General features: G+C 34.8%; 2 protein-coding genes and 1 long non-coding RNA gene across 3 annotated transcripts in view; 2 read left to right on the top strand and 1 right to left on the bottom strand.

The window, feature by feature from the left end:
• The window catches only part of hs2st1a (heparan sulfate 2-O-sulfotransferase 1a), a 28,419-nt gene extending 17,278 nt beyond the window's left edge, over positions 1–11,141 (bottom strand). The window contains exon 1 of the mRNA XM_056474842.1: positions 10,745–11,141. Within this exon, the coding sequence (XP_056330817.1) occupies positions 10,745–10,868 (124 nt within the window). The 5' untranslated portion in view covers positions 10,869–11,141. The remainder of the gene's footprint in view (positions 1–10,744) is intronic.
• A 553-nt stretch (positions 11,142–11,694) lies between these two features.
• selenof (selenoprotein F) lies at positions 11,695–21,674 on the top strand. Its single transcript, XM_056474759.1, has 5 exons — positions 11,695–11,782; positions 15,685–15,852; positions 18,106–18,169; positions 20,090–20,139; positions 21,100–21,674. Exons 1-5 carry the CDS (start codon positions 11,735–11,737, stop codon positions 21,229–21,231), a joined length of 462 nt encoding a protein of 153 aa, XP_056330734.1. The 5' UTR covers positions 11,695–11,734; the 3' UTR covers positions 21,232–21,674.
• On the top strand, positions 11,811–14,733 carry LOC130242837 (uncharacterized). The gene is made up of 4 exons (XR_008839097.1): positions 11,811–13,222; positions 13,681–13,773; positions 13,880–13,974; positions 14,354–14,733. It is a non-coding gene; the product is annotated as an uncharacterized LOC130242837 (long non-coding RNA).
• Positions 21,675–23,345: the final 1,671 nt, after the last annotated feature.

Below are 23,345 nucleotides of genomic sequence, written 5' to 3'. Positions count from 1 at the left end.
TCTCTCACACACCCCATACTGAATGTAATCGCAAATCATGATTTTCCTTCACCAAACTTGACTGATATCTGTAGGAATCTTGGGTCCATTTGGGTTTCAATAGGTCTTCTGCAGTATTTGTGATGATTAAAGGTTTATTTATTTTTGTTACTACACAAGTGCAAGGGAACCAGAAAAATCATGTAAATTAGCAACAACTTGAGAATTAGTAAATAATGACAGGACTTTCTTTTTTTTTGGTTGAAAAAAAAACCTTTTAACATCATTTTAAATTAGAGTAATGCTTTTTTATTAATTATTTTAAATGAATTAATGTAGAATATGGGCTCTAGAACTGAAACAGGAAATGTCTGGGGTCTGATAATCCTCGTGAGATCTCGAGATGAAAATGTGTCAATGCAGATGATGTGGTGACAGTGTGTGTGTGCGTGTGCGTGTGTAAGAGCAGGGGTCCAGCAGCTGCTGCTGTGAGGTGATGATGTCAAGCCAAACACATCACATTCCCACTTACAGAGAAAAGTCTCCAGCCAGCACACACACTCCAACAACTGCTCCTGCCATTGACAACAACTGCTGCCATGACACATTATGACACCAGACAACAGAGGGAAAACTTCCAAAATCCATCTGGAGAAAAATACCACTACTGTAAAACTAAATAAAAAGCAGCACTAATCATTAACATTAGCGAAATGTCCCTTTAATGTAATTGTATCCTTTTGACGTTTAATGAGAGGTAATGAAAAATATTTGAGTCTGAGGGAAAAGCCGAGTCAGAGTTCAAGCATTTGTGTGCGTGGTAGGCGGATTGGCCATCTCATTACTGCTGCAAGATGCAGCCGAATGTAATCATATAATTGCAGTTTAATGAGAAAAACACCCTGAATCATGACTTGTTTCCTACTTGAAGGACACACAAGTGCTGCATTATGCTGAGCAAAAGCGCTCCTTTAAAAGCAGGCAGACATGCGGTCGGAGCCTCTCGGGCTGACTGTGTGAAAGCAGTGTCATGGACAATTGCTGAGATTCACTTCTGCTGGCCTTTACACAATGTGCTCTCTGATAAGAGCCGCTTCTGAAGTACGATGACTTCAAATATGTCACCATTTTACTGTAGCCTGAAAAGATTTCTGAAACCGATTTTTGTAGTGGGTTTCTCAGTATATGGCCTATCATTAATCATACTATAAGTTATAGTTTTACAGTAAGTGCTTAAACAGCACAAAAGTCCAGATTCTCCTAACATCTAATATATATAGTACTGTATACACAGTCAATGTAATACATTAAGTCAAACCAAAAAAATGATCTCACACCAGATATAATTTAAATAAAAATATATAATATAGGCTACGGGTCCTGGACAATAGATTAGATCATTAAGTTTAAGTTTATTCATTTTCTTATCGGCTTAGTTCCTTTATTAATCTTGGATCGCCACAGTGGAATGAACCACCAATTTATCCATATTTATTCATATGTTTTGCACAGCGGATGCCCTTCCAGTTGCAACCTATCACTGGGAAACATCCATACACACTCATTCACACACATATACCATGGACAATTCAGTTCACCCAATTCCCCTTTACCACATGTCTTTGGACTTGTGGGGGAAACCAGAGCACCTGGAGGAAACCCACGAGAACAAGGAGAGAACATGCAAACTCCACACAAAAATGGCAACTGACCCAACCGAGGCTTGAACCAGTGACCTTCTTGTTGAGAGGTGATCGTGATACCCACAGCGCCACCGTGCACCCATTCATGTAAGTGAAGATAGCTAAATAATGTAAACTGTGGCACATTATACAAAAAAAAAAATGTTCATACATTGGACAAAATTTATTTGATTAGATTTTTTATTGAAAATATTGACAGCAAAGATGGCATGCTGTCATTGTGGACAAGAGTGAAAAACAAAAGTACTGACAGCTCAGTGTGAATATTGTAATACTAAAAGTTGCCGGATTTATTTTTGGTTGATTGTGATGATTATGTAATTGTCCATCAAATTTAGCTGACACTAAAGTCATAAAGTCAGTTAAAGTCATTTAAAGAATGAGTTTTAAATAATGGTTTAAAAAACAAGAAAACATGTTAAATGAGAATTTGAAATACTTTATGGCATACTTCGAAAAATAAAGATGATTTAGTGTTCAAAATGTTTTATTTTGAATATATTTTTTAAATAAATTAATCTTACACTTCATGTTTTCTGATTTTTCATAGTATATGTATTAAACACGGTACTTTTACCACATTTTAAAAAAAGTGTATGACCAATTAGTCATAATAAACAGCATATGTTTTAGCTCACTGTAACTTATTAAACTAAGTTAATCATGTTATAACTTAATTTTTATAAGTTACGCAAGCTGTTTTAAGTCAGTTTAACATATAAGTTCAATGGACTCATAGGGTTAATTTGATTCATCTTAGAAATTTAAGGCAACCAGGATTTTTTTACAGCGCATAAACCAAATCTACCATAATCCAAACCTACCATTTGGTAGAGGTTGATATTTTAAAAAATTATAGGATGTTTTGAAAAAAATGCATTGAGTGGGTAACTAGCAACGTTAGGAGTAAAGAAATGCAATCCAAAAAAAAATTCTTGGTGGGGCAGTTAAAAGGGTTAAAATAAAAATAACACACTTTCACATTACCATCCTTAAAAAGTAATTGTTTAATTATTTAATATTTATTTACCTTTTTTTTTAAAGTGACTTGATTGTAATATATTACCCCCCCCCCAACACTGATTATTTTCCATAATAATTTTAAAAAGAATTCTGTTATTTTGAGAAATAAGTGTATGAAAATTCTAAACAAATGAAGTTTAATAGAAGGGATGCATATTTACAATAATCACATGTAAAGATTTCAAACAAAATAAATCACACCACCACCTAATTGATTCAGCACTGAACTAGGTATACCTTTCAATTAACAGATATGAAACATAGTTTTTGATAGTGACAATGCAAAAAAGTTAACGGTAAAGGTGAGTGTCTAGTTCCAGTAAAGGCCAAAAATAATAAGATGAGTGAATGAAATTCAATCTCTCCATGTGTCAAGCTGCTCAGGAGGAGAGGAGGCTTTATTGCGGTCAGCTGCCAAACCTGACGAGTTATACTCTGATTGATGGCTTTTCAATGATTCAAATCAGGTTTCACTCTTTCCTTAGATAGAACAAAAACCCATTAACTCTGTCAGGTTTGCCACAGATAGACTCTACAACCTGGAGGTCACCGTGGGGTCTTTATACTCAAGATTATTAGATCCAGAAGTAACATTTTTATTATTTCAGAAGGACATTTACAGCCTTGGCTCAATAACCAAGGCTGAGATACAGAAATAGAGCAGCGTGGTGTCTTAAGAACAAAAAGAAACAGGCACCTGAATGTCCTTTGTACAAACAGGCCATAAAATCAGCGATGAAATGCAGGCAGCTGTATACACCACTGGCATTCACAAGGGCTTTGAAGTTTTAATAAACAGTTAGTAATGCATTAAGCTCATGATCTGCGCTAGGTTATGTGCCATCTGGTTACAAACAACAGGACGCACCAATTGACAGCCATAATGATTCATTTTACACTTGGCATGCGGTTTCCTATGTGAAAGCAAAATTTGTAATGCATAAGTTAAGTGCAGTGATGCTAATTCTTTAGAATTATTCTTTGTTTTATCAGCAAGTTGAAATATTAATCCTAATTACATGTAGAACTAAGGGCGACATGGTGGCTCAGTGGGTAGCACGATCACCTCACAGCACGAAGTTCGCTGGTTCGAGTCTCGGCTGGGTCAGTTGGCGTTTCTGTGTGGAGTTAGCATGATCTCCCCGTGTTCGCGTGGGTTTCCTCCGGGTGTTCCGGTTTCCCCACACTCCAAAGACATGTGCTATAGGTGAATTGAATAAACTTATTTTTGTAGTGTATGTGTGTGAATGAGAGTTTATGGTTGTTTCACAGGACTGAGTTGCAGCTGGAAGGGCATCTGCTGCGTAAAACATATGCTACATAAGTTGGCGGTTCATTCCGCTGTGGCGACCGCTGAAGAGTAAAGGGACTAAGCCGAAGGAAAATGAAAGAATGAACGAACAGAATTGGTTTGTCTCCTAGATATCTTGTTTAAATTGATTTCTATATCACATTTAGACATGAGAAATATGGTAACACTTTACTTAAAAGGGTGTTTATAAGACCTAGGTATACCTATGTATATAAACCTATGATATAATGATATAATCATAACATGACTGTGTACGAGATTTTATGCATGCTTAGGACAACTGTCATTAGGTGTCATTTCCTCAGTTATGACATTTTAAATGCAAAGATGACATTGTTTGTTATGACAACTTGACATAAACAAATAAATCACAATCAATCTTCATCTTGACATTACCAAGATAACAAAACTTGTCATAAATCTGTCATAAACATAATTGTCATGAGGCATTATAATGATGTCATGAATGTTTTTCTGATCACGTTTTCAGAAGAACAAGCTGTATTTGTCATTAAAATGTCTCATTAAAAGTGGCTTTACTCCATTAAATAATTCTTAATGGTGTCATTAATATATAATGACATTTTAATGACAAATGTAGCTTGTACAACTGTTGTTGAGGTCAAAAAATATATAAATTAATAACTGTGTTATAAAATTCATGCCATATTTATAATGGCTTCATGACAATCATGTTTATGACTGATTTATGACAAGTTTTGTTGTCAAAAAGTCCTAGTTGTAGTTGTAATGCTGTCATGACAAAGGCAAAAACATGTATTTGTTTGTCAAGTGTCATAATGTCATTTTTGTATTTAAAATGCCATAACTGAGTGAATGACACTTAATGACAGTTGTTACAAGTATGCATAAATCTCATTCACATTCACGATGTGTCATGTCATGATTATAAAGGTTTAATGACAGTCTTATGAACACCCCTTCAAGTAAAGGGTTACCAGAAATATTTATGCAACATAACTGACTGTATTTTGCTTATTTGAGTACTGATAACCAGGGCTTGACATTAACTTTTTTGAGTTTAACAGCCACTGTAGCTAGTAGTTTACCAACATTACTAGCCACTCACCATTTTCACTAGCCACAATTTTATTGTTGGGAAAATATATTTTATATAAATAAATATGACTTTGCCTGGCTAGAATTACTTGTTTTAGATTTTGCGTTATCTCCACATGCCTCCTCACTCAATAATCATGAGCAAATGGGTCATGGTTTCATAGTATTACAATTAGTTTTTTTTATTTCACATGAATTTTCAGAGCTCAAAATCAAGGATTTACCAAATTTATCTCTGACCACACCAAACATAAACAACTAATTATTTCTTAGCCACAAATCTTAAATGTGTTAAAAACAAGCAAAACATAGCTGTATAAACTTTTTATTTGACAAAACATATGCACAGTAATTTGTCCTGCACTCTCAGAAATAAAGGTACGCAAGCTGTCACTGGGGTGGTACCTTTTCAAAAGGTACACATTTGTACTTAAAGGGTCCATATTGGTACCTCAAAAGTATATATTCGTACCTAAAAAAAATTTAAGAATACTTTTGTACTTTTTAGGTACTAATATGTACCCTTGAGGTATTAATATGGACCCTTTAAGTACAAATGTGTACCTTTTGAAAAGGTACCACCCCAGTGACAGCTTGCGCACCTTTATTTCTGAGAGTGTGGCTAAAGGTCCCAGATCACCAGTTAACTACACATAAATGGGGAGTTAATCTCCCATTAAAGCAATGTTATTGTAAAAAATTATAATTAAACCATATTAACGCAAAAGAAAGCAGGTGTGATAATGAAAGGATGATCACACACACATGGTTAATGTTAGACCCATAAATATCAACATCCTTATTGTCGAACCCTGATTTTTAAGAATTATTATCTGGGAAAATTATTTTCAACCAGCCAAAGTGGCTAGAGAAAGTGGTTGCTTAACCCGCCACAGATGAAATCTACCCGCATTTGGCAGGTTGGCGGGTGTTAATGTCAAGCCCTACTGATAACCATAAGAGACTTCTTTCAAAAACATTTAACCCCAAGCTCAAGATTTATACATCAACATTATTAGTTTGATGTATGAAACATGATTCAAATATGCATTACTAAATTTTAGAAAGACAATTCTACATGCACAAAGGCTACACACGCATTTGTTTAGTTTAAATGTCATCCACTGGCTCTGAAACTTTTTTCTTTAACAACAGTACTTTTAAAGTCTAAGCAATATAAACACTTGGCTATTTTGAATCCAAAAATGTATTGTAGTCACAGTGATGGTGCCAAACCAAAACATCCTTCATGACCCCATCAGGGCTAAAAACAGTACCCAATCTAAAGAATCTTTCAAGGGAATCGCAGAGCTTCCATTAGCAAATGGAGACAAACTACTATCATGTTAGCTATCGAATAACTTTCCAACGCTGATGAACCATGAAAGTGCACGTCAGCTGCCATCATTAGAGCAAATGGAAAACTAACAAATCAACACAAGACATTTCATATTGAAGTGACACATGAAAAGAGCAGTCAGAATATTCTCCTAAAATAGGGAGTCAAAATTAATAATAATAAAAGAGAAAGCGCTGGTATGTGCAAAAACAAAACCACCATTTGTTCGTAGTCAAAGAAGATGTGCAACAGGATGACACCTCCAAAAACATCAATTTATGCAGTGCTGAGACTGACAGCTCTTTGCAAGCGCAACCAGATGGAAAACCTTCTTCTCACCTTTCTGCCAGCGAACAGGTCTCGTATTCCTCTGCAACTATTCATAGCAAAACCTTTTGCTTGATGTGAGTAACTCATGGTGGGAACTAGCAACCTAAACAACACCAGCGTGCCAATTATTTAGTGGAAAGAACGTTGCTTATTCAAACATGGCATTATAATAACTTAAGCATGGCACTGATACATCTCCGAGAAGGTGCTGTGAAACAGATATGACGCAGAAGTGGTGTTACAGGTCAAATGCTGCAGAATTCAGAATAGCCTGTCCGGGACACAAAATAGCCCATATCCGATCGCTCAAGGCATGTGGTCTTGACATGTCTCTCTCACTAGTTAGACATGTGGTCTGTGTTTGGAAATGCAGGACTCAAACCAAAATACAACAGCCCCGCTGACTGTGAACTTCACTGATTTTGTTCATTTCAATTGAGCTGTTGTAATACGCACACTGTAAAACTAATTTTTGCTGCTTTAAATTTTAAGTTAAATCAAATAAACCTTTCTAGTCATCTTAACTTATATCAGCCAAACTGACAAAAATATTAACTTATAATATATGTTAATATAAACTTGATTAACTTATTAGAATAAGTTAAAGTAACTTGGAAAAACATTTGTAGTCATGACTTTTTGTCATATTTCCTACAGTGCAGAAGAGCTTTTGCTTTCAGATGCGAAAAGGCTTTATAAATAACAAGCTGAAAATATTCTTAACTCATTTGTAAGTCCCTTTGAATAAAAGCATGTGCTAAATGAATACACTACTTGACAAAAGTCTTGTCGCCTATCAAAGTTTATGGAACAACAAAAAATAACTTGATTTCTAGTTGATCATTTGGTATCAGAAGTGGTTTATATGAAAGGCAAAGGCCTCTAGATTAGGTTTATTTTACCAAAATAAAAAATGATCTTGTATTAATTTTAAATGATTTAATTAGGAGTGTAAGGTCTGACTTTGCTCAGACAAATAGTCTTGTCACGTAACAGAAATAATGTACAGTATAGAATATAAAGTCATGGTGCAGTGGAAACAGAATGAATATTGTGTATGACTCCCATGAGCTTGGAGGACTGCATCCATACATCTCTTCAATGACACAATTAACTTATTAAAGAGCCCACATTATGGGTTTTTGAAAATGACCTTCCATATAGTGAAGAAGTGAAGTGAAATATCCAGCTAAGGCTTAAATCTGTAAGTGTACAGTGTTTAAAACTATTGATTCATCTATAAAAGAGTCGACTCATAGTGCTTCAAACGAGTCGTCTTGATAACGAGTCATTAGGTGTTTCGCGATGACGCGGCTACGAAACCCAAGCCCCACCCAGTAGTTGTGCGTGCAAACCCGGGAGATTTGAAACCTGCGGCCCCGCACACTAACACAGAAAAAAAGGCTAGACACACACCGTCGCTGATGCCGGTTGAATGAAGTCACGCTGTGCTCAGATGGATGTTATTGAAAGTCTCTACCCAAAGATGAAACTGTGAAGAGTCAGTGGTTGAGGTTTATTTTTGCAAAAGTACCTCAGCATTATTGCCCAGCCTTGTGCAGTTCAAGTGCTTCGGGAAACTACATGCTTACAAAGAAGAATTCAGAAGAAGGATCAGAAAAGACTACTGATGTAAGGGACTATGTCAGAACATGGATCAGTGCATCATGGATCAGTTTCTTCCTCCATTTCACAAGTGTAAGTATGTGCGATTAAAATGGTTGCCTCGTTTACTCTAGCTTGCAAATTAAGTATTTAGTTGCATTTTGTTACTTGTAACTGCGTGTACTGTATCAGGTTAACTCTTTATATTCTCATATCGCGTGTAAAGCCACGTTGAAAATGCGACGCGTGCCGCTTTGTTTGCGAATTTAACATCAAATGCATTTGTGAGCACGCGTTCCACTGCTGTTTGTCGTTGCTATGGCCATCGACAGCTGTTCCTACACACGTGCAATGGTATATTCTATATTGTTGATTAGCTGCTGGCCATTTCACTCTGTCTTGCGCTGAAGGCTGTCAGTGTCGACCAATCGCAACAGGCTGTCATCGGTCCAATTAGCGCAGATTAGCTTCGCACTAAGGAAGGGTTTGGGATCAAATGAATCGCTGAACGATTCATATGGAAGTCGCTGGGATAATTAGGTAAAAATAAATGCATATTATAAGACCATGAAAGTGTTTTTTGACCTTGCATGCATATTAGACTGTTGGTGGAGACCCTTACAACCCAAATACGACCCTATATTATGTATAATAGGGGCTCTTTAATAAAGTCATCTGCAATGGCAAAAAAAGCATTGTTGCAGGACTCCCAGAGTTCATCCAGATTCTTTGGATTCATCTTCAATGCGTCCTCCATCTTACCCCAGACATGCTCAATAATGTTCATTTCTGGTGACTGGGCTGGCCAATCCTGGAGCACCTTGACCTATTTTGCTTTCAGAAACTATGATGTGCGCTATCCTGTTGAAGAATTTGCCCTCTCCTGTGATTTGTAATGTAATGGGCGGCACAAATGTCCTGATGCCTCAGGCTGTTGATGTTGCCATTCACTCTGCAGAACGACCTAATACTGAATGTAACCCCAAACCATGATTTTACCTTCACCAAACTTGACTGATTCCTGTGAGAATCTTGGGTCTATGCTGGTTCCAATGGGTCTTCTGCAGTATTTGTGATGATTGGGATGCAGTTCAACATATGATTCATCAAAAAAAATCTACCTTCTGCCACTTTGTACATTTCAAATGTTCCACCTGCTCACTTTGGTTTTACTGTATGTAATTTCTAGTTAGTTTTGTTTAATTTCAAGGTCTATTTTTTGTGACACAGTCATTGTAAAAAAAAAACGGATACACGTGTGTTTAAAAGCGTGCGGCTGTTAACGTTTTGAATGGTTTTAAAAATAATATTCCCCAAGGTTGCACTTCTTACCATCAAATATTCTAACAATTTAGGCAGTTTTCTACCTGAATACATTTTTATAATTTATTTATTTATTTATTTATTTGAAAAATCAGAAATGTCAACAGCCATCGCACCAGCTTTCAGTTTCACATGAACTTTCAAGTATCTTTCTTGGATGCTGCTCAAAAAATTACACTATTGTACACAGTCTCCATTTAGAAGATTGACTTGTCACATACACAGCTTTCCTATTAAACCAAATTTCCCTGACTTTTAGCAGACTAAAAATATGAATTTACATTCTGATTTTATATACATTTATATTTATTCACCTGAAGGAGAATAAATTAACGGCACATTTTTTTTGTGGAAATAGACGCGAATACTTCTTAGAATAATCATTTTTTAAATATACATAAATGATAGACACATTATAAATGTATTAACTGCCACTAAGTTTGAATCAATTTAATCATTGTGGCATGTTACTGTGTGAACGTTTGAATAATTAGATTCAGTAGACAGCAGTAAAACAATTAAAACATCATGTCGGCTCATTTAATTTACTCATTTATTTAGTAAGGTGATTTATTTAAAATTGATAATCAAATACTTATATTTTTTTATATCTTTTAGTGTTCGTCACCCACTTTAAATGATGGTAAAGTAAAAAACAAGGTGAATTGATAATCTAAAGTAATATCTTGCAGTGCACTTTTTCCCTCCACTTGCATATGCTGTTCAGTCCTGGCTGAGATCTGATTCAGTCGTTCAGAAGTTCAACAGATACAAAACACCTCTTCATACTGACGTAGGAAAATATTCATTACACAACGAGGTGATTCAAAACGGATACTGGATCTTGTCTGAATGAAAGTGCAGCTGCTGCCTGGAGACATGCTGGACCATGTAGTCAGAACCTCAAAACATACATAGGAACCAAATCACCTTAAAACATATGAACCAAAACATACAAAAGAACCAAATCACTCCTAATGTTTACAAAAAGGAACAACTCGAAAGACTGAGGGGATTCCTAGTATACAAGTGGAAAGCAAAGACTCTTACCCAGCTTCCCCCGTGACTCCTCGAGCTTCTGGATTTGGTTCTCCAAAAAGATCATGGCAATAGCGAAGGCCAGCAGAGCCAGGAGCTGAAACTTCGGCGGCATCATTAACCTTAAAAGCCCCATCAAAAAATCCAGCAAAAAGAGGACATGCCGTGACCGAGAACTTTATTAAACACAGTTCATGGATGCAGTGAGCAGTGTGGCTATTTCATGATTCCAGTATATCGGTCCTCGAATATAAACAAACTGCAAACTACGTTACACTACAGTTTAATATCACACTGCCGCGACAAAACAGTTATGATTAAAACGCGGTATACTTATTGAATAGGAACAGCCGTGGCTCTGTTGTAGTTGAGCAGCAGTAGCGTACGTTCAGTTGTTGATAAATCCTGGGAAATGTAGGCACGTTGTGTCAGTGCGCATGCGTATTCCCTGGGTTCGACGTCAGTCGGTCAGCTGTCGAGAACCACTTTTCCACTCAACGATTTGCAGGTATTTGGTATAAGACGTTTACAAAATTACTTACACAAACACATTTCCGTATATTTTCAGTTTTAAATATAATTTTTTTGTGTTGAAAAACAAAATATGCACATAACACGTAGGGACAATATATGGTATCTCTTTGTACATTGTAAGCTTCTGCAATTGTACTTTTATATTATTGTACAAATTTAATAAAAATAATTAATTTCAAATCTCCATAATTTTATGTGCACCAGACTTTTTTTTTAATCTATGAATAATGTTCGAATAAAAGTATTTAATACATTTCATCCCTTTATTATCAGGGATGCGCGAAAAATCTACAAATTTCTCCAGTTTAGTTAAATTACTGTACTTATAATTGTGTGATATCTTTGTAAAGAATTGTTAAAATAGTTTTTTATCAAACGGAAACTGATATTCGATTATTTACAAGACTCTTATTAGCGGATGTGTGTGACACTTCCTGCTAAGCCTTAGCGACTGGGAGAGAAACAGTTATGGCGGGGGAGGTGTATCTGCTTTGGTTGCTGCCGTTATTACAGGCGGTAAGTGAATAAAACAGATCTGTACACGATCATCTTTGAGAGCATACACTCAACCGTGCAGGGCACCCACGTTTATTCGTATGACATGGACAATTTCCGTTTAAGGTGCTAGTTAGCCGGTTCGCTAATGTTAGCAATGACGTGGCTCAACCGGCAGATTATTTAAATAATATCAGTAATAAAGTTATCTTTAGAATATCATCGTTTAATTTACATGGCAGACATTAACTTTGCTTCTGCAACAAATTGTCGAGACTAACGTTATGTTTTAAATGGCTTATGTTGATTAATAAAACAAATTAAGCTACTTTAGCCGCAAAAGATGAACTAGTTGGTTACGTAGTAGCATAAATTTACTTGTAGGATAGAGGTAAAGTTGGTTTTATATTCGCACATTCGCACTTTCCCCTTAATAATATAATTTCATAAAAGTATTATTTGCAAACTCTAAATAGCGAAATCATATTAGCAGCCAATGACGTATCAAAATACAGCATTGTTCACAGTCAAATAAACAGTGTTAATGTTGTTTTCAAGTCAAACTTGCATGCTAATTCCGATCGAATATTCAAAGTAACATGGTAAACAATGTAGAGACTTCTAAATGAACAAATGTGCGAATATAAAACCAACTTTACCTCTATACTTGTAGGTTATAGTCACCTTCACAGTCATTGAAAGTACGTGTTTAGTTATGTTAACTTCTGTTTATGTTCCTTTTCTGTAGGATTTTCATATAGTAGCTGATATTGTGCACAACCAGGAAGCAAGTCCACTATGTAATATTTCACAGATTTAGCGTATGTGGAGAAAAATATTTGCATACTTCAAAGCTTTAACCTCAATGACTTGTTGATTTGTATTCAGGAATAGTCAAAGGAAAGTTTAGTGGTGTATTTAAAAAAAAAAAAAAGGTAAAATTCTCATCCAAATAGCTCCAATTGCAACTCAAAGAAATCAAGCTGCAACTGCAAATTATGTAATTTCTTCATCCAAGAAAAGTTTCAATTTCAAATGATTAAAATGAATTCTGTATAGGGCAGTGTTTCTCAACCCTGTTCTTGGAGGCACACACTGTAAAAAATGAATCTTGAGGCTTGTAATTTTCATTAAAAAAATTAATGAGGTCATTAAAAATAATGAGCATATTTTCTTTAAAAAATTGATATTCTGGATTTATTATAAAATATTAAGAAGATTTCGCTAATATAACTAAGATTTAAATTTTACTTATTTTTTTAAGCAAACTAGTGCAATTACTAAGCTTAATTTGAGAAACCAGTTAAGCTAATAAAATTGAGGAAAGATGGCTTCACGTTTATTTTAAGAAAATTCACTCAATTATGTGGATTTGATTGAGATGTTTGCATTTGAATCTCAACAACGGCAGTGATCAGACGACATTTTGAAGGAGCAGATCAACCGCGAGCATGTTAAGAGGTAAGCATTAACAGTTTATCATTTTATTGTCTTAAATAACCTAAGCTCTTTCAGGAAAGACACATGCTGTTCAAGCTTGTTCAGGAGCTTAGTTTTTGCCATATGATGTATATAGGGATACACGGGTAGTTTTAACCACCCATTCCTATTTGAAATTGATTTGCTTCAATGTTCATTCTGAATTATATAATGAAGATGAACAAATTATTTGCATTGTAATATTTAACAGCAATGATCAGGCAACAGTTAAGCAGATGAACAACAGTGAGCTTGTTAAGTGGTAAATCTAAGCTAAGCTAAGCTAAGCTAAGTTAGCTAGCTATTCAATGGGGTTTATGTACAGCTAGTGCTTTTCCATTTCATAAGGTTCCTTTTACAGCATTGCTGATGTAATGTAATGAACTGTTTATATATAATACTGTACATAAATACTAATATTTGTTTGCTTCATTTTTCAGTTTAATGAAGAAAACTTTCGCAGTGTTTTCCCACTAAAGAGGAGCAGTTTATTGAGGCAGATTTTGATAAAGAGAATGGGTGCCATACATCAGGTATTTTTAATAATGTTATTTGTGTATTATTATTATTATTATTATTATTATTATTATTATTATTATTATTATTATTATTACTAATTTCTACACTTTTTTGCATCAGACCTCACATTAAATCAGGGATGAAACGAGAGATGTCGTCCTCTGTTGCTGGTCTATCTGTATGAATAAGAGGAAGAGCTCATCCAGGAGTGCAATGTAAGTGTCTCAAACTGTTTCAGATATTTATGATCTTCCGAAAACTGCATTTTATATTTTTGCATGCTTACAAAAAAATATATAGCTCAAGCATTACACTGTTGAATGCACTATTCCTTGTATAAACATGGTATGTTTTTATAAATGTCTGTACACTAGTATACATTTAAACACCCTGTCCATTATAAGTCAAAATACTTGTGTATTTGTGTCAGTCAGCAACATCTACTCAAACATTATGAAGAATTACTGTTCACAGATATAAAAGAAATGGTTTATTTCATTAATATATTTCCTTAATGTGTTTTAGTAAACCTTAAACATTTGAAATGTACAACTGCATAATTTCAATATAATAAACGTAATGTTTATTTTACAGTGTGGGAATGCACAGAGAATTGCTGTCTGTCAGAGGGATGACCAACCATGAGGACTTCTGCATTGTCTTGGAGGATAAGTGAGTCATGGCTAGCCTGGAAAATCTAGAATCGCTGAACTGCATTTATACAAATATTCCACAAATTAAAATCACTTACAAAGAAATGAATATTAAGTTTGCAATACACAAATTCTGTCAAATATTGTCTAAAATGTGACTATTCCTACAAAGGAAAGTTGACAGGTCAGTTTTTTCCATGACATGGATAAAGGAATTTTTATCAGAGATTAGCATTGCTGTAAATTTTATATAGATTTGTTTAACATATTGTACCATTTTGTTATCAGTGTAACATGTAATAAAATGATATTTGGCCTAAATGTATTGTGTATGTTTTTCATTATACATTATATATTTTACATTTTATGAATGAGTAATTTTCAGTAATAAATTTGAGTAAATGGTGATTTATTTGCATATATTATAAAAGCACATTCCACTAATAATATTAAAATCATCATCTATCACTTAAAAAAACTAGTAATTTTCACATGATTCTTTCAAGTGGTTTTCGTTAAAAAAAATGAATATGAGTAAATGGTGGTGGATTTGCTTAAATTATAAAAGCACATTCCGCTAATAATATTAAAATCTTCATTTATCACTCAAAACATTTAGTAATTTTCACATGATTCATTCAAGTGGTTTTTGCTAAAAAAATCAAGTCTTGAAATTTACTTAAAAATAATACGTGCAATAGTGTTACCACAATTTTTTTTTAAATAGCACATAAGATTTTTTACAGTGCACCAACAGTTCATGTTTTGGATGTCTCCCTCATCTGACCCATTAACTTCAGGTTTTGGAGTCTCTTCTAATGTTCTGATGAGTTGTTTCAGGTGTGTTTGATTAGGGAGAGGATGAAAGTGTGTACTGTTGGCATGCCTTCTAGAACAGGGTTGGGAAACTCTGCATTGGAAGAGACTCCAAAACCTGAAGTTAATGGGTCAGATGAGGGAGACATCTAAAACATGAACTGTTGGTGTGCCTCCAGGAACAGGGTTGGGAAACACTGGTATAGGGGATGTGTACAAAACACCAGCCATAAATTGCAGACTCTTGTTATCATAGCTGTAGCCAAAGCTCGCAAATTCCATCACCTGTGCTTTACCCCCCACATTTGCCTTTATCTTTGACATTGCATTTGAGTGTCATAAAAATCTAAGACGCTGTCAGTAAACAGCTGGGAATTTCCTACCGGTTTGTGAAGTTAAGGTAAATCTGTACTAGTGTTGATAGAATTGCATCTTCTGCTTGTTTTCTTGGCCCAGTTGGCGTCCTATGGAGCAGAGCTCTCGTCTGAGGCTTGCAGGGAGCTGGGGTTCTCCAGCAATCTCCTGTGTAGCTCCTGTGAGCTCCTGGGTCAGTTCAGTCTGAACCAGCTAGACCTTCCCTGCAGGCAGTGCTGCCAAGAGGAGGCTCAGCTGGAGAACAGGAAGGTGAGTTCAGCATCTCTGCCAAATCACAAGCTCTTTTCTTGCTCTGACCACAAAGTAATGGACCTTAAAAATGTTGTAACAGTGCTTTAAAAGATGTAATGGGCTATAAAGGCTTTCACACATGAAGTTGACTTTAAATAACTAGTGGTGTTAAAAGCAAAGCCAAGGTCATCCAAAAACAGCTGACTGCAAACCAGCGTGAGCTTTCTGGGCCTGCATTAGAGGAAATAATGGTCTTTATTAGCCAAGGCTTAAATGGATCACTAAATTCATGTTTCTTGAGCCTTGGATAACTTTTTGGCTTCGCACAAAAAAGAGATGCTTTCCAAGTATAAGGAAACTTGGTTTTACAGAAATAGGAAATGAATCCAATAATTTAAACCAAAATATATTAAAATTTGAATAAATTTATATAAAAAAATAACCTGTTGGAATAAATGTAATTTCACTTTAATATCTTACACAAAGGACAGTGCTCACAGAGTACGTTTACATGGGCATCAATAATACGATTTGAATATGATTAAGACAATACTCTGATTAAGAGTCCACCATGTAAACAGCAAGTTTTGATCAATTTAATCAGATTAAACTCATAATGAAACTAAACAGAAGTCGATTAAGACATGTGGCTTATGCCAGTTTTAGATGCATTATTGAAGTGCAGTACAGACATGTAAACACCTCAATCGAACTATTATCGTCATGTAGGACTTTTTGCTGCATTTTGTGTCAGGATAGTCTATACACACATGACTGTTTGACACTATTCTCTGCACCTACTGAGTCAGTAAAGGACCACAGACACACACACTGAAATGCAGAAGTTTTTTTTTCTTTCCATACAGTGTGCGGTAGGCTTGGCTGGTATCCAAATTTTGATACCGTCAAACCTCCTCCCTATTTACATCGGTATATAGTATTACCGTGCATAATAAAAAAAATATGATGTAAGGCTCAGACAGCGTCACCAAACTGTTGGCTTGTGCCTAAACCATTCAGAAACGGAATACCGTATATGCGACCTTGGGCAGTCACCTGTTTGTCTTGTTCGTATTAGAGATCTGCGCGGGACACTCTTTCACACACACACACACATATAAACAGCATCCACGCGGATGTGCGTGTGCTCGCTCGCTCGAAAGCGATATTGTTAGACCTCCCGCTCCCGTTCAAATTACACCAGTTACCGACCTCACCCGCGCTTTATTTGGAAATTGTGACGCAAGAACGCAAGAAATCTGGTCTGGTCCCACGGTACAACAGTGGAATTGCAGACCTCTAGTTTGTATTTACCATGTCTCCCTTCTCGTTCGGTTGTAACCCCAAATACTGCCAAACTGCAGAGGTTGTGTTCTTTTTCGAGACAAGGTCACTTGGTGCACGACTCGCCATCTTACCTCACCTCTCTCTCCTCCACACTGTCTTGTGATTTTGAGACCAGGCATGATCAGACGGTCTATACCAAATGTCGAATTGGACATTCTAGGTTGACACATTTATATTTATTGAATAACGAAGAATCACCTAAATGTAATTACTGCCAGACTGCTCTTACCATAAAACATATTTTGTTGGAATGTAGAAGTTTAAATTCCATTAGGCAAAATTTTTATAAGAAGAGTACTTTGATGGACATTTTTAAAAAGGTACCACCAAGAAGAGTTATAAATGATCAAAAATTGAACTGAAAAATCATATTTAACTTTGAATAATTTTTTGTGTGAATTCTATCTTTATATTTTATATATTTGTCTAAGTAACTTTTATTTTTTTTTTAGTGTAATACGAATTTGTTATCATGTAATGTTTTATATATATCCATTTTGCAACGAAATAGCTATAAGTTGCTGATGTGGCAATAAATAAATAATAAGTAAATAAATAAATAAATGACAAGCACAGCTTTTGCTAAATCGCAAGTGCAGTTTTTGGCAATTTGTTGCACACCCAAAATAGAGAGAATTAACTTTTTATTGCTCAAGCATCAAAAAGAAAGCTAAAAGCACATTAATCATAATAAGACTTCTGTAATGTAGCTTTCTAGTTTTTTTAACCCAGTTTTTTAAAATTGTCTAAAGATAAAAATTAAATGCAACAGTTTGCTGTCTATCATTTGAGTTTAGTTTGTTTTAATGAAGTTGATTGATTTAACTTGTTTTAACTTGTGGATTGATTTTTAATTTATTTTCAATTTTATATTTATAACTTCTGTTTAAACCGGGACAAATGTGTGTTTGATTTCTTTGACAGCTCTACCCAGGAGCCATCCTTGAGGTCTGTGGATGAAAACTGGGGAGGTTCCCTCAAGTCCAAGGTAGCTTGAGGATCATATGAATAAATAATTCTTCATGCATCATACATCTCACAAGATCCAAACATGTTTGAGTTTCTTTCTTCTGTTAAACACAAAATGAAGTTGATATTGACTTAAAGGGCACCTATGATGAACATCAACTTTTGGAAGCTGTTTGGAGAGAAGTGTGTGTAGTGTGTCCGGTGTCATTTTTTTATTTTTCACTTTCTGACCTTACAATAGGATCCAAATCTCTCCCATTTTGAGGAACACTGCAACACGATGTAAAAGTGCGGTTTTCCTTCCCACCGACTTGATTGACAGCCGCGTATTAACATGTCTCAGTAGTAAAGCATATAATCATATCCACCAGACAGGATGTGCACAAATAAACTGGAATTAAAAGATCTGTTCAGCTCGCTGTGATCATCAATCATCATTAAATGTGATCAAGAATAAGTTTCACAAGTTTAAAACTTTTTTAAAACGGTGCATTTTTGTAATAAATACAGTAGAATCGCTATGCAATTCATCACTACAGCCGGATGTCAGTACAGTTATAAAAGAGGACATTACAACCCCAGTTTGTGGACGTTAAATCAAGTTTATTTTGTACATTAACATAATGGATATCCATACAGCAGTAAATATTAACCTGTATCCTGTCACATTTGCCATGCAATAAGAGTACAAAGTTAAACGCGTGCTTTGTGTGTGTGAGAACTTAGTGATAATGTGTGACTTATTGTTGAGGAAAGGCTTGAATTAACTCCACAACAAATACATCAAATAATCATCGGGAAAGTTCTTACCGAATTATTTATCACAAACGATACATAAGATCTGCTTCCTTCATGTCTGTCACTGTGCTGTTTATCTGACGCAGCAGGAGATGGAGACACACATTAGAGAGATCACAGGGAGAGATCTCTGGCTGTGACTGGCATGTGAGAATGGTGGGCGGGTAGAACCAGCTCAGTTGCATTAAAGGCACAGGCAACAAAAACAGCTACAATGTGCTCATAGCTGAAAAGGCCAATATTCAGAAAGCTAAAATAAATAATCTGTTGGGTGTTTTAAGCTGAAACTTTACAAACACATTTTGGAGACACAAAAGACTTATATTAAATCTTGAAAACGGGTAAAATAGGTGCCCTTTAATATTAGTTCCCCCCCATTATTATATATCCCCTATTAAAACTATTAATGGTTTTCAGCTTTCTTCAAAATATCTTTTGTGTTTAACGGAAGAAAGAAACTCAAGTTTTGGAACCACCTGAGGTTGGGTAAATTTTTCTTTTCGAGTGAACTGTACCTTTAATAATCCAAGTTTAGTTGCAGAGTGTTCGTAGTGTATTAAAAGTTAATAAATCAATTTAGAGAAATTTAAGGCCCTTAATATCTTTAATGCTGCTACAAGGTATTCAATTTTGCATCATTTTTGATTATACAGTTGTGTAATTATACGCTAAAGTTTGAAATTTTGGGATTGTGTAGTTTATGAAATCGATAAAATCCTGCTGTATTTGATGTCACACTGCTTTGTTTACTGCAGCAACCAAGACAGCACCATTATTTCTGCTGTTCTATAGGCGAAACCTTCTGGATTAACATTTTTATAAAGTATATAATGAGAAATGTTTTAGTTTGGGATTAGTTTCTTTACAATCAGTATTTAGTGAATATATTTAAAATGTCGCCAGTCTTACCTGTTAAAAGTGGTGATGAGGTCTTAAAGTATGGAAAGAGTCTTTAAAAGATTTAGAAAGTTATCGATTTTTACTGATTCCTGTATATACCCTAAGTGAAATGCTTCAAAGGTGCTTTTCTTGAAGCAGCTGTAACAGCATCTCATCTGTTGTGCGAGACAGACTGTCAGTGTGTTGACGTTTGCACTTTTGTTACAAAACATCATTTGTTTTTGTGTGACTTTTCCTTCAGCTTTTGTCAGGAGTGACAAGCCAAAGATGTTCAGAGGGCTTCAAATCAAGGTAAAATATTTATTTAGAAATTTGGGTGATAAAGAAACACAAACATTATTCACGTGGACAATGACAAAACCACTCAAAAATGTTTTTATTTATTTATTTATTACTTCTAATCAACGTAGATCCATGAAGTCGATCAAAACTGACATTAAAGATAATGAAATCTGTTGCAAATAAACTGTTCTTCTGAATTTTCTACTTTATCAAATCCTGAATAAAGATTCAGCAGTTTCAGCAAAAAAACTGTAAATTTTTTATTCAATAAACTAGAATTAATAAAATCAAATATTTAGTCAAGATAATCATTTTAACCAATATATTTATCAAAAATAATTAAAAATATAACTAATTCTAAAATATGCTTAAAATAATACACAGATTCTATTCTGTGTTTCTATATGCAATATTTGGTCCTTTATACTTTATACTAGGTGGTCTTAACTATGTACTTGCATCAAGAAATAAATACAGTGTACATACTGTGTTCATAATGTATTGCAGAACACTCTTGGGCGTACATGTAGGGTTAGGGACAGGCTTGATGGTATGGGTAGGTTTAAGTGTGGGTTAAGGTGTAAGGGATGGTCAACAGTGTAATTACAAATGTCTTACCGAGGTATTTGAATGCAGGTATTTAATCAATCATCAGTACAATCTAAAAACATGTATTTACACAATAGTTACATTATAACAAATGATCAATTTCAGTGTACGTACATATTGGTTAAGGCCACTTAATATAAAGTGGGACCTAATATTATTTCACAGTCTCACTGTTTTTCAACCAATAACTGCAACTGTTGTGAGCACAAGAGGCTTTTTCCCCCCCCATTTCTTTTGTTCTTCAAAAACATTTTACATTCAAAAAAGTTTTTGCTGGTTGTGAACGTATATAATGTGGTACAAAACATTTGTGAGAAGTATATTGTGTTAAACTCCGGTTAATTGTGTGTGTTTTTTCAGTATGTGAGAGGCTCGGACCCTGTACTAAAGCTGTTGGACGATAACGGGAACATCGCTGAAGAGCTCAGCATCCTCAAGTGGAACACAGACAGCGTTGAAGAATTTCTTAGTGAGAAGTTAGAGCGAATTTAGACACGGTTTCATTTTCAAAATTCAAAGCTTTTTTTTAATGTCAATCTCAAGCCGATTTAAAGGACCACGCTTCATAAAAATCATCATTCTGCTGTTTGGATCAGGAATAACTGTACTTATTTTGGTTGATTTCTATGCTACGTGTATTTGTATTGTTGATTGTTGCTGAGGGACTTTTTATACCTCTTGTTGTCTGAGTGAACTGTGTGAAGCTTGTTGAAAATGCTGGATTGATGAAGCTTGTGGCGGGGACTCAGAAACACACGCTTGTGTAGATTTACACTTTAGTGAAGGCCTTACTGTAAACCAGTCTCTGGCATGTGAGGCCTGAAGATCCTGTGTACGTCTCTCAGCGTGTTGTTTTTGGGGAAATGTTCAAGCTTTACCCCAGTGTAAGACCTTAGTGCACACACACACACAAATAAACCTGTTTTTCATATTAATGTGTTTGATGTGTTTTTGATTTCACCAGCTTGTAGATTAAAGTTAATAATAATGTTTGGTTTGTTGCACAGCAATTTTCTCAAACTTTCAATGTAACCGTTTATGATTTTTGCCTTGTAGGCTAAGAACATATCTAAGAGTTGTGATATGTAATTAGTAAAACTAAACGTAAGTAGATTTTATTAAAGTGTAACCTTTCACACACAGCGTTCTCGCTTAAAGTTTAAAAGCATTTTGAGCAGTAAATCCTTTATAATTTATTAATTTTTATTTGTATTTTTTTTGTACTCTATTGAATGTTGGATATTAAAATTTTATTAGGACTCTTATTAGGCTTTCCTGCAATGATTTTGAGTTATTATGCAAAAATATGCCAAAAATATTATGCAAAAATCACTTTTATAAGGGTTTAAAAACAGTTGTGTGGCAACATTATTGGAATAGAGCCAGCCTCTAACGGTAAATAATATATTTCTTATAATCACACTTGATAAAAACAGTCTGTATAAACGCATTGATTAATATTCTTCTTTGTACATATTATTAGAGGGGAAAACCATGTCCATTAGGGACTGTCTCTCATTCATTAGCATAAACAGCTCTCAGTGAGAAGCAGCCGTCTTATCTGACATTAGAGTTTTGACCTGCAGATTAGCTCAATATATTACGATATAGATTCATTTTCCTTCAGATTAGTCCCTTTATTATTCAGGTGTCACCACAGCATAAAACTTATTCAGCATATATATTTTTTACACAGCAGATTCTCTTCCAGCTGCAACCTAGTACTGGGAAACACCCATACACTATGAACAATTTAGTTTATCCAATTCATCTATTTACCACGCAAACATGGGTAGAACATGCAAACTCCACACAAAAATGTCAACTGACCCAGTCGGGACTTGAACCAGCGACCTTCTTGCTGTGAGGCGACAGTGTTAACCACTGAGCCACCATGCATGCATACTATATACAATTAATACTATATACAATTATATATAATAATAATACAATACAAATGAACACTAGTTACCTTCTTCTGAGCCACTTTATTTGACATTTTCAGTTTTTCACAGAGATTCTTGTTTTGAATGTGCAGCTATGCTAACGCATCAACATTTGTAGCTCATTTGAATTTAAAGCAACAGTCACCAAAATGGCACAATTTGGATCAACTCCAAAAAGTGGCAGTTTCAAAGAGTTATACAAAATATTTTTGGGGTATTTTATGCTGAAACTTCACATAAACACTCGAGGGGGATCAAAGATTTATTTAATGTTTTGTGAGAAGGGGCATAATAGGTCCCCTTTAAATAGTGAATGCAGGACTTTTCCAACTGGGAGGAGTGCTAAGTATCTTTAGACATGGCTTGTCCAAATTGTAAGATTAATTAATAATTCACTTAATAAAAAATAAGAGATCATTTTGTTACTATAAAGTTATAATTGTTCATAATTATTACTAATACAATACTTCATAATAATAATTAGTTAATATTAATATAATTTAATTTGATTTATTTTTGTTTATTTTATAGTATCAGATCGATATCTTATACAAGTAATGCTGAAATATGAATAAACTCAATTCAAATAATACAAATGTCTCAAATAAGCAGAAAATGTTACAAATAAAACTCTTTAAATGTGTTATTTTTTAATAAGGA

The sequence above is a fragment of the Danio aesculapii genome, chromosome 2 (genome assembly GCF_903798145.1).
Source record: "Danio aesculapii chromosome 2, fDanAes4.1, whole genome shotgun sequence".
In the NCBI taxonomy this organism is placed as follows: domain Eukaryota; kingdom Metazoa; phylum Chordata; class Actinopteri; order Cypriniformes; family Danionidae; genus Danio; species Danio aesculapii.
The sequence above is the reverse complement of the archived record's forward strand: the minus strand, read 5'-3'. Positions and strand labels throughout refer to the sequence as shown.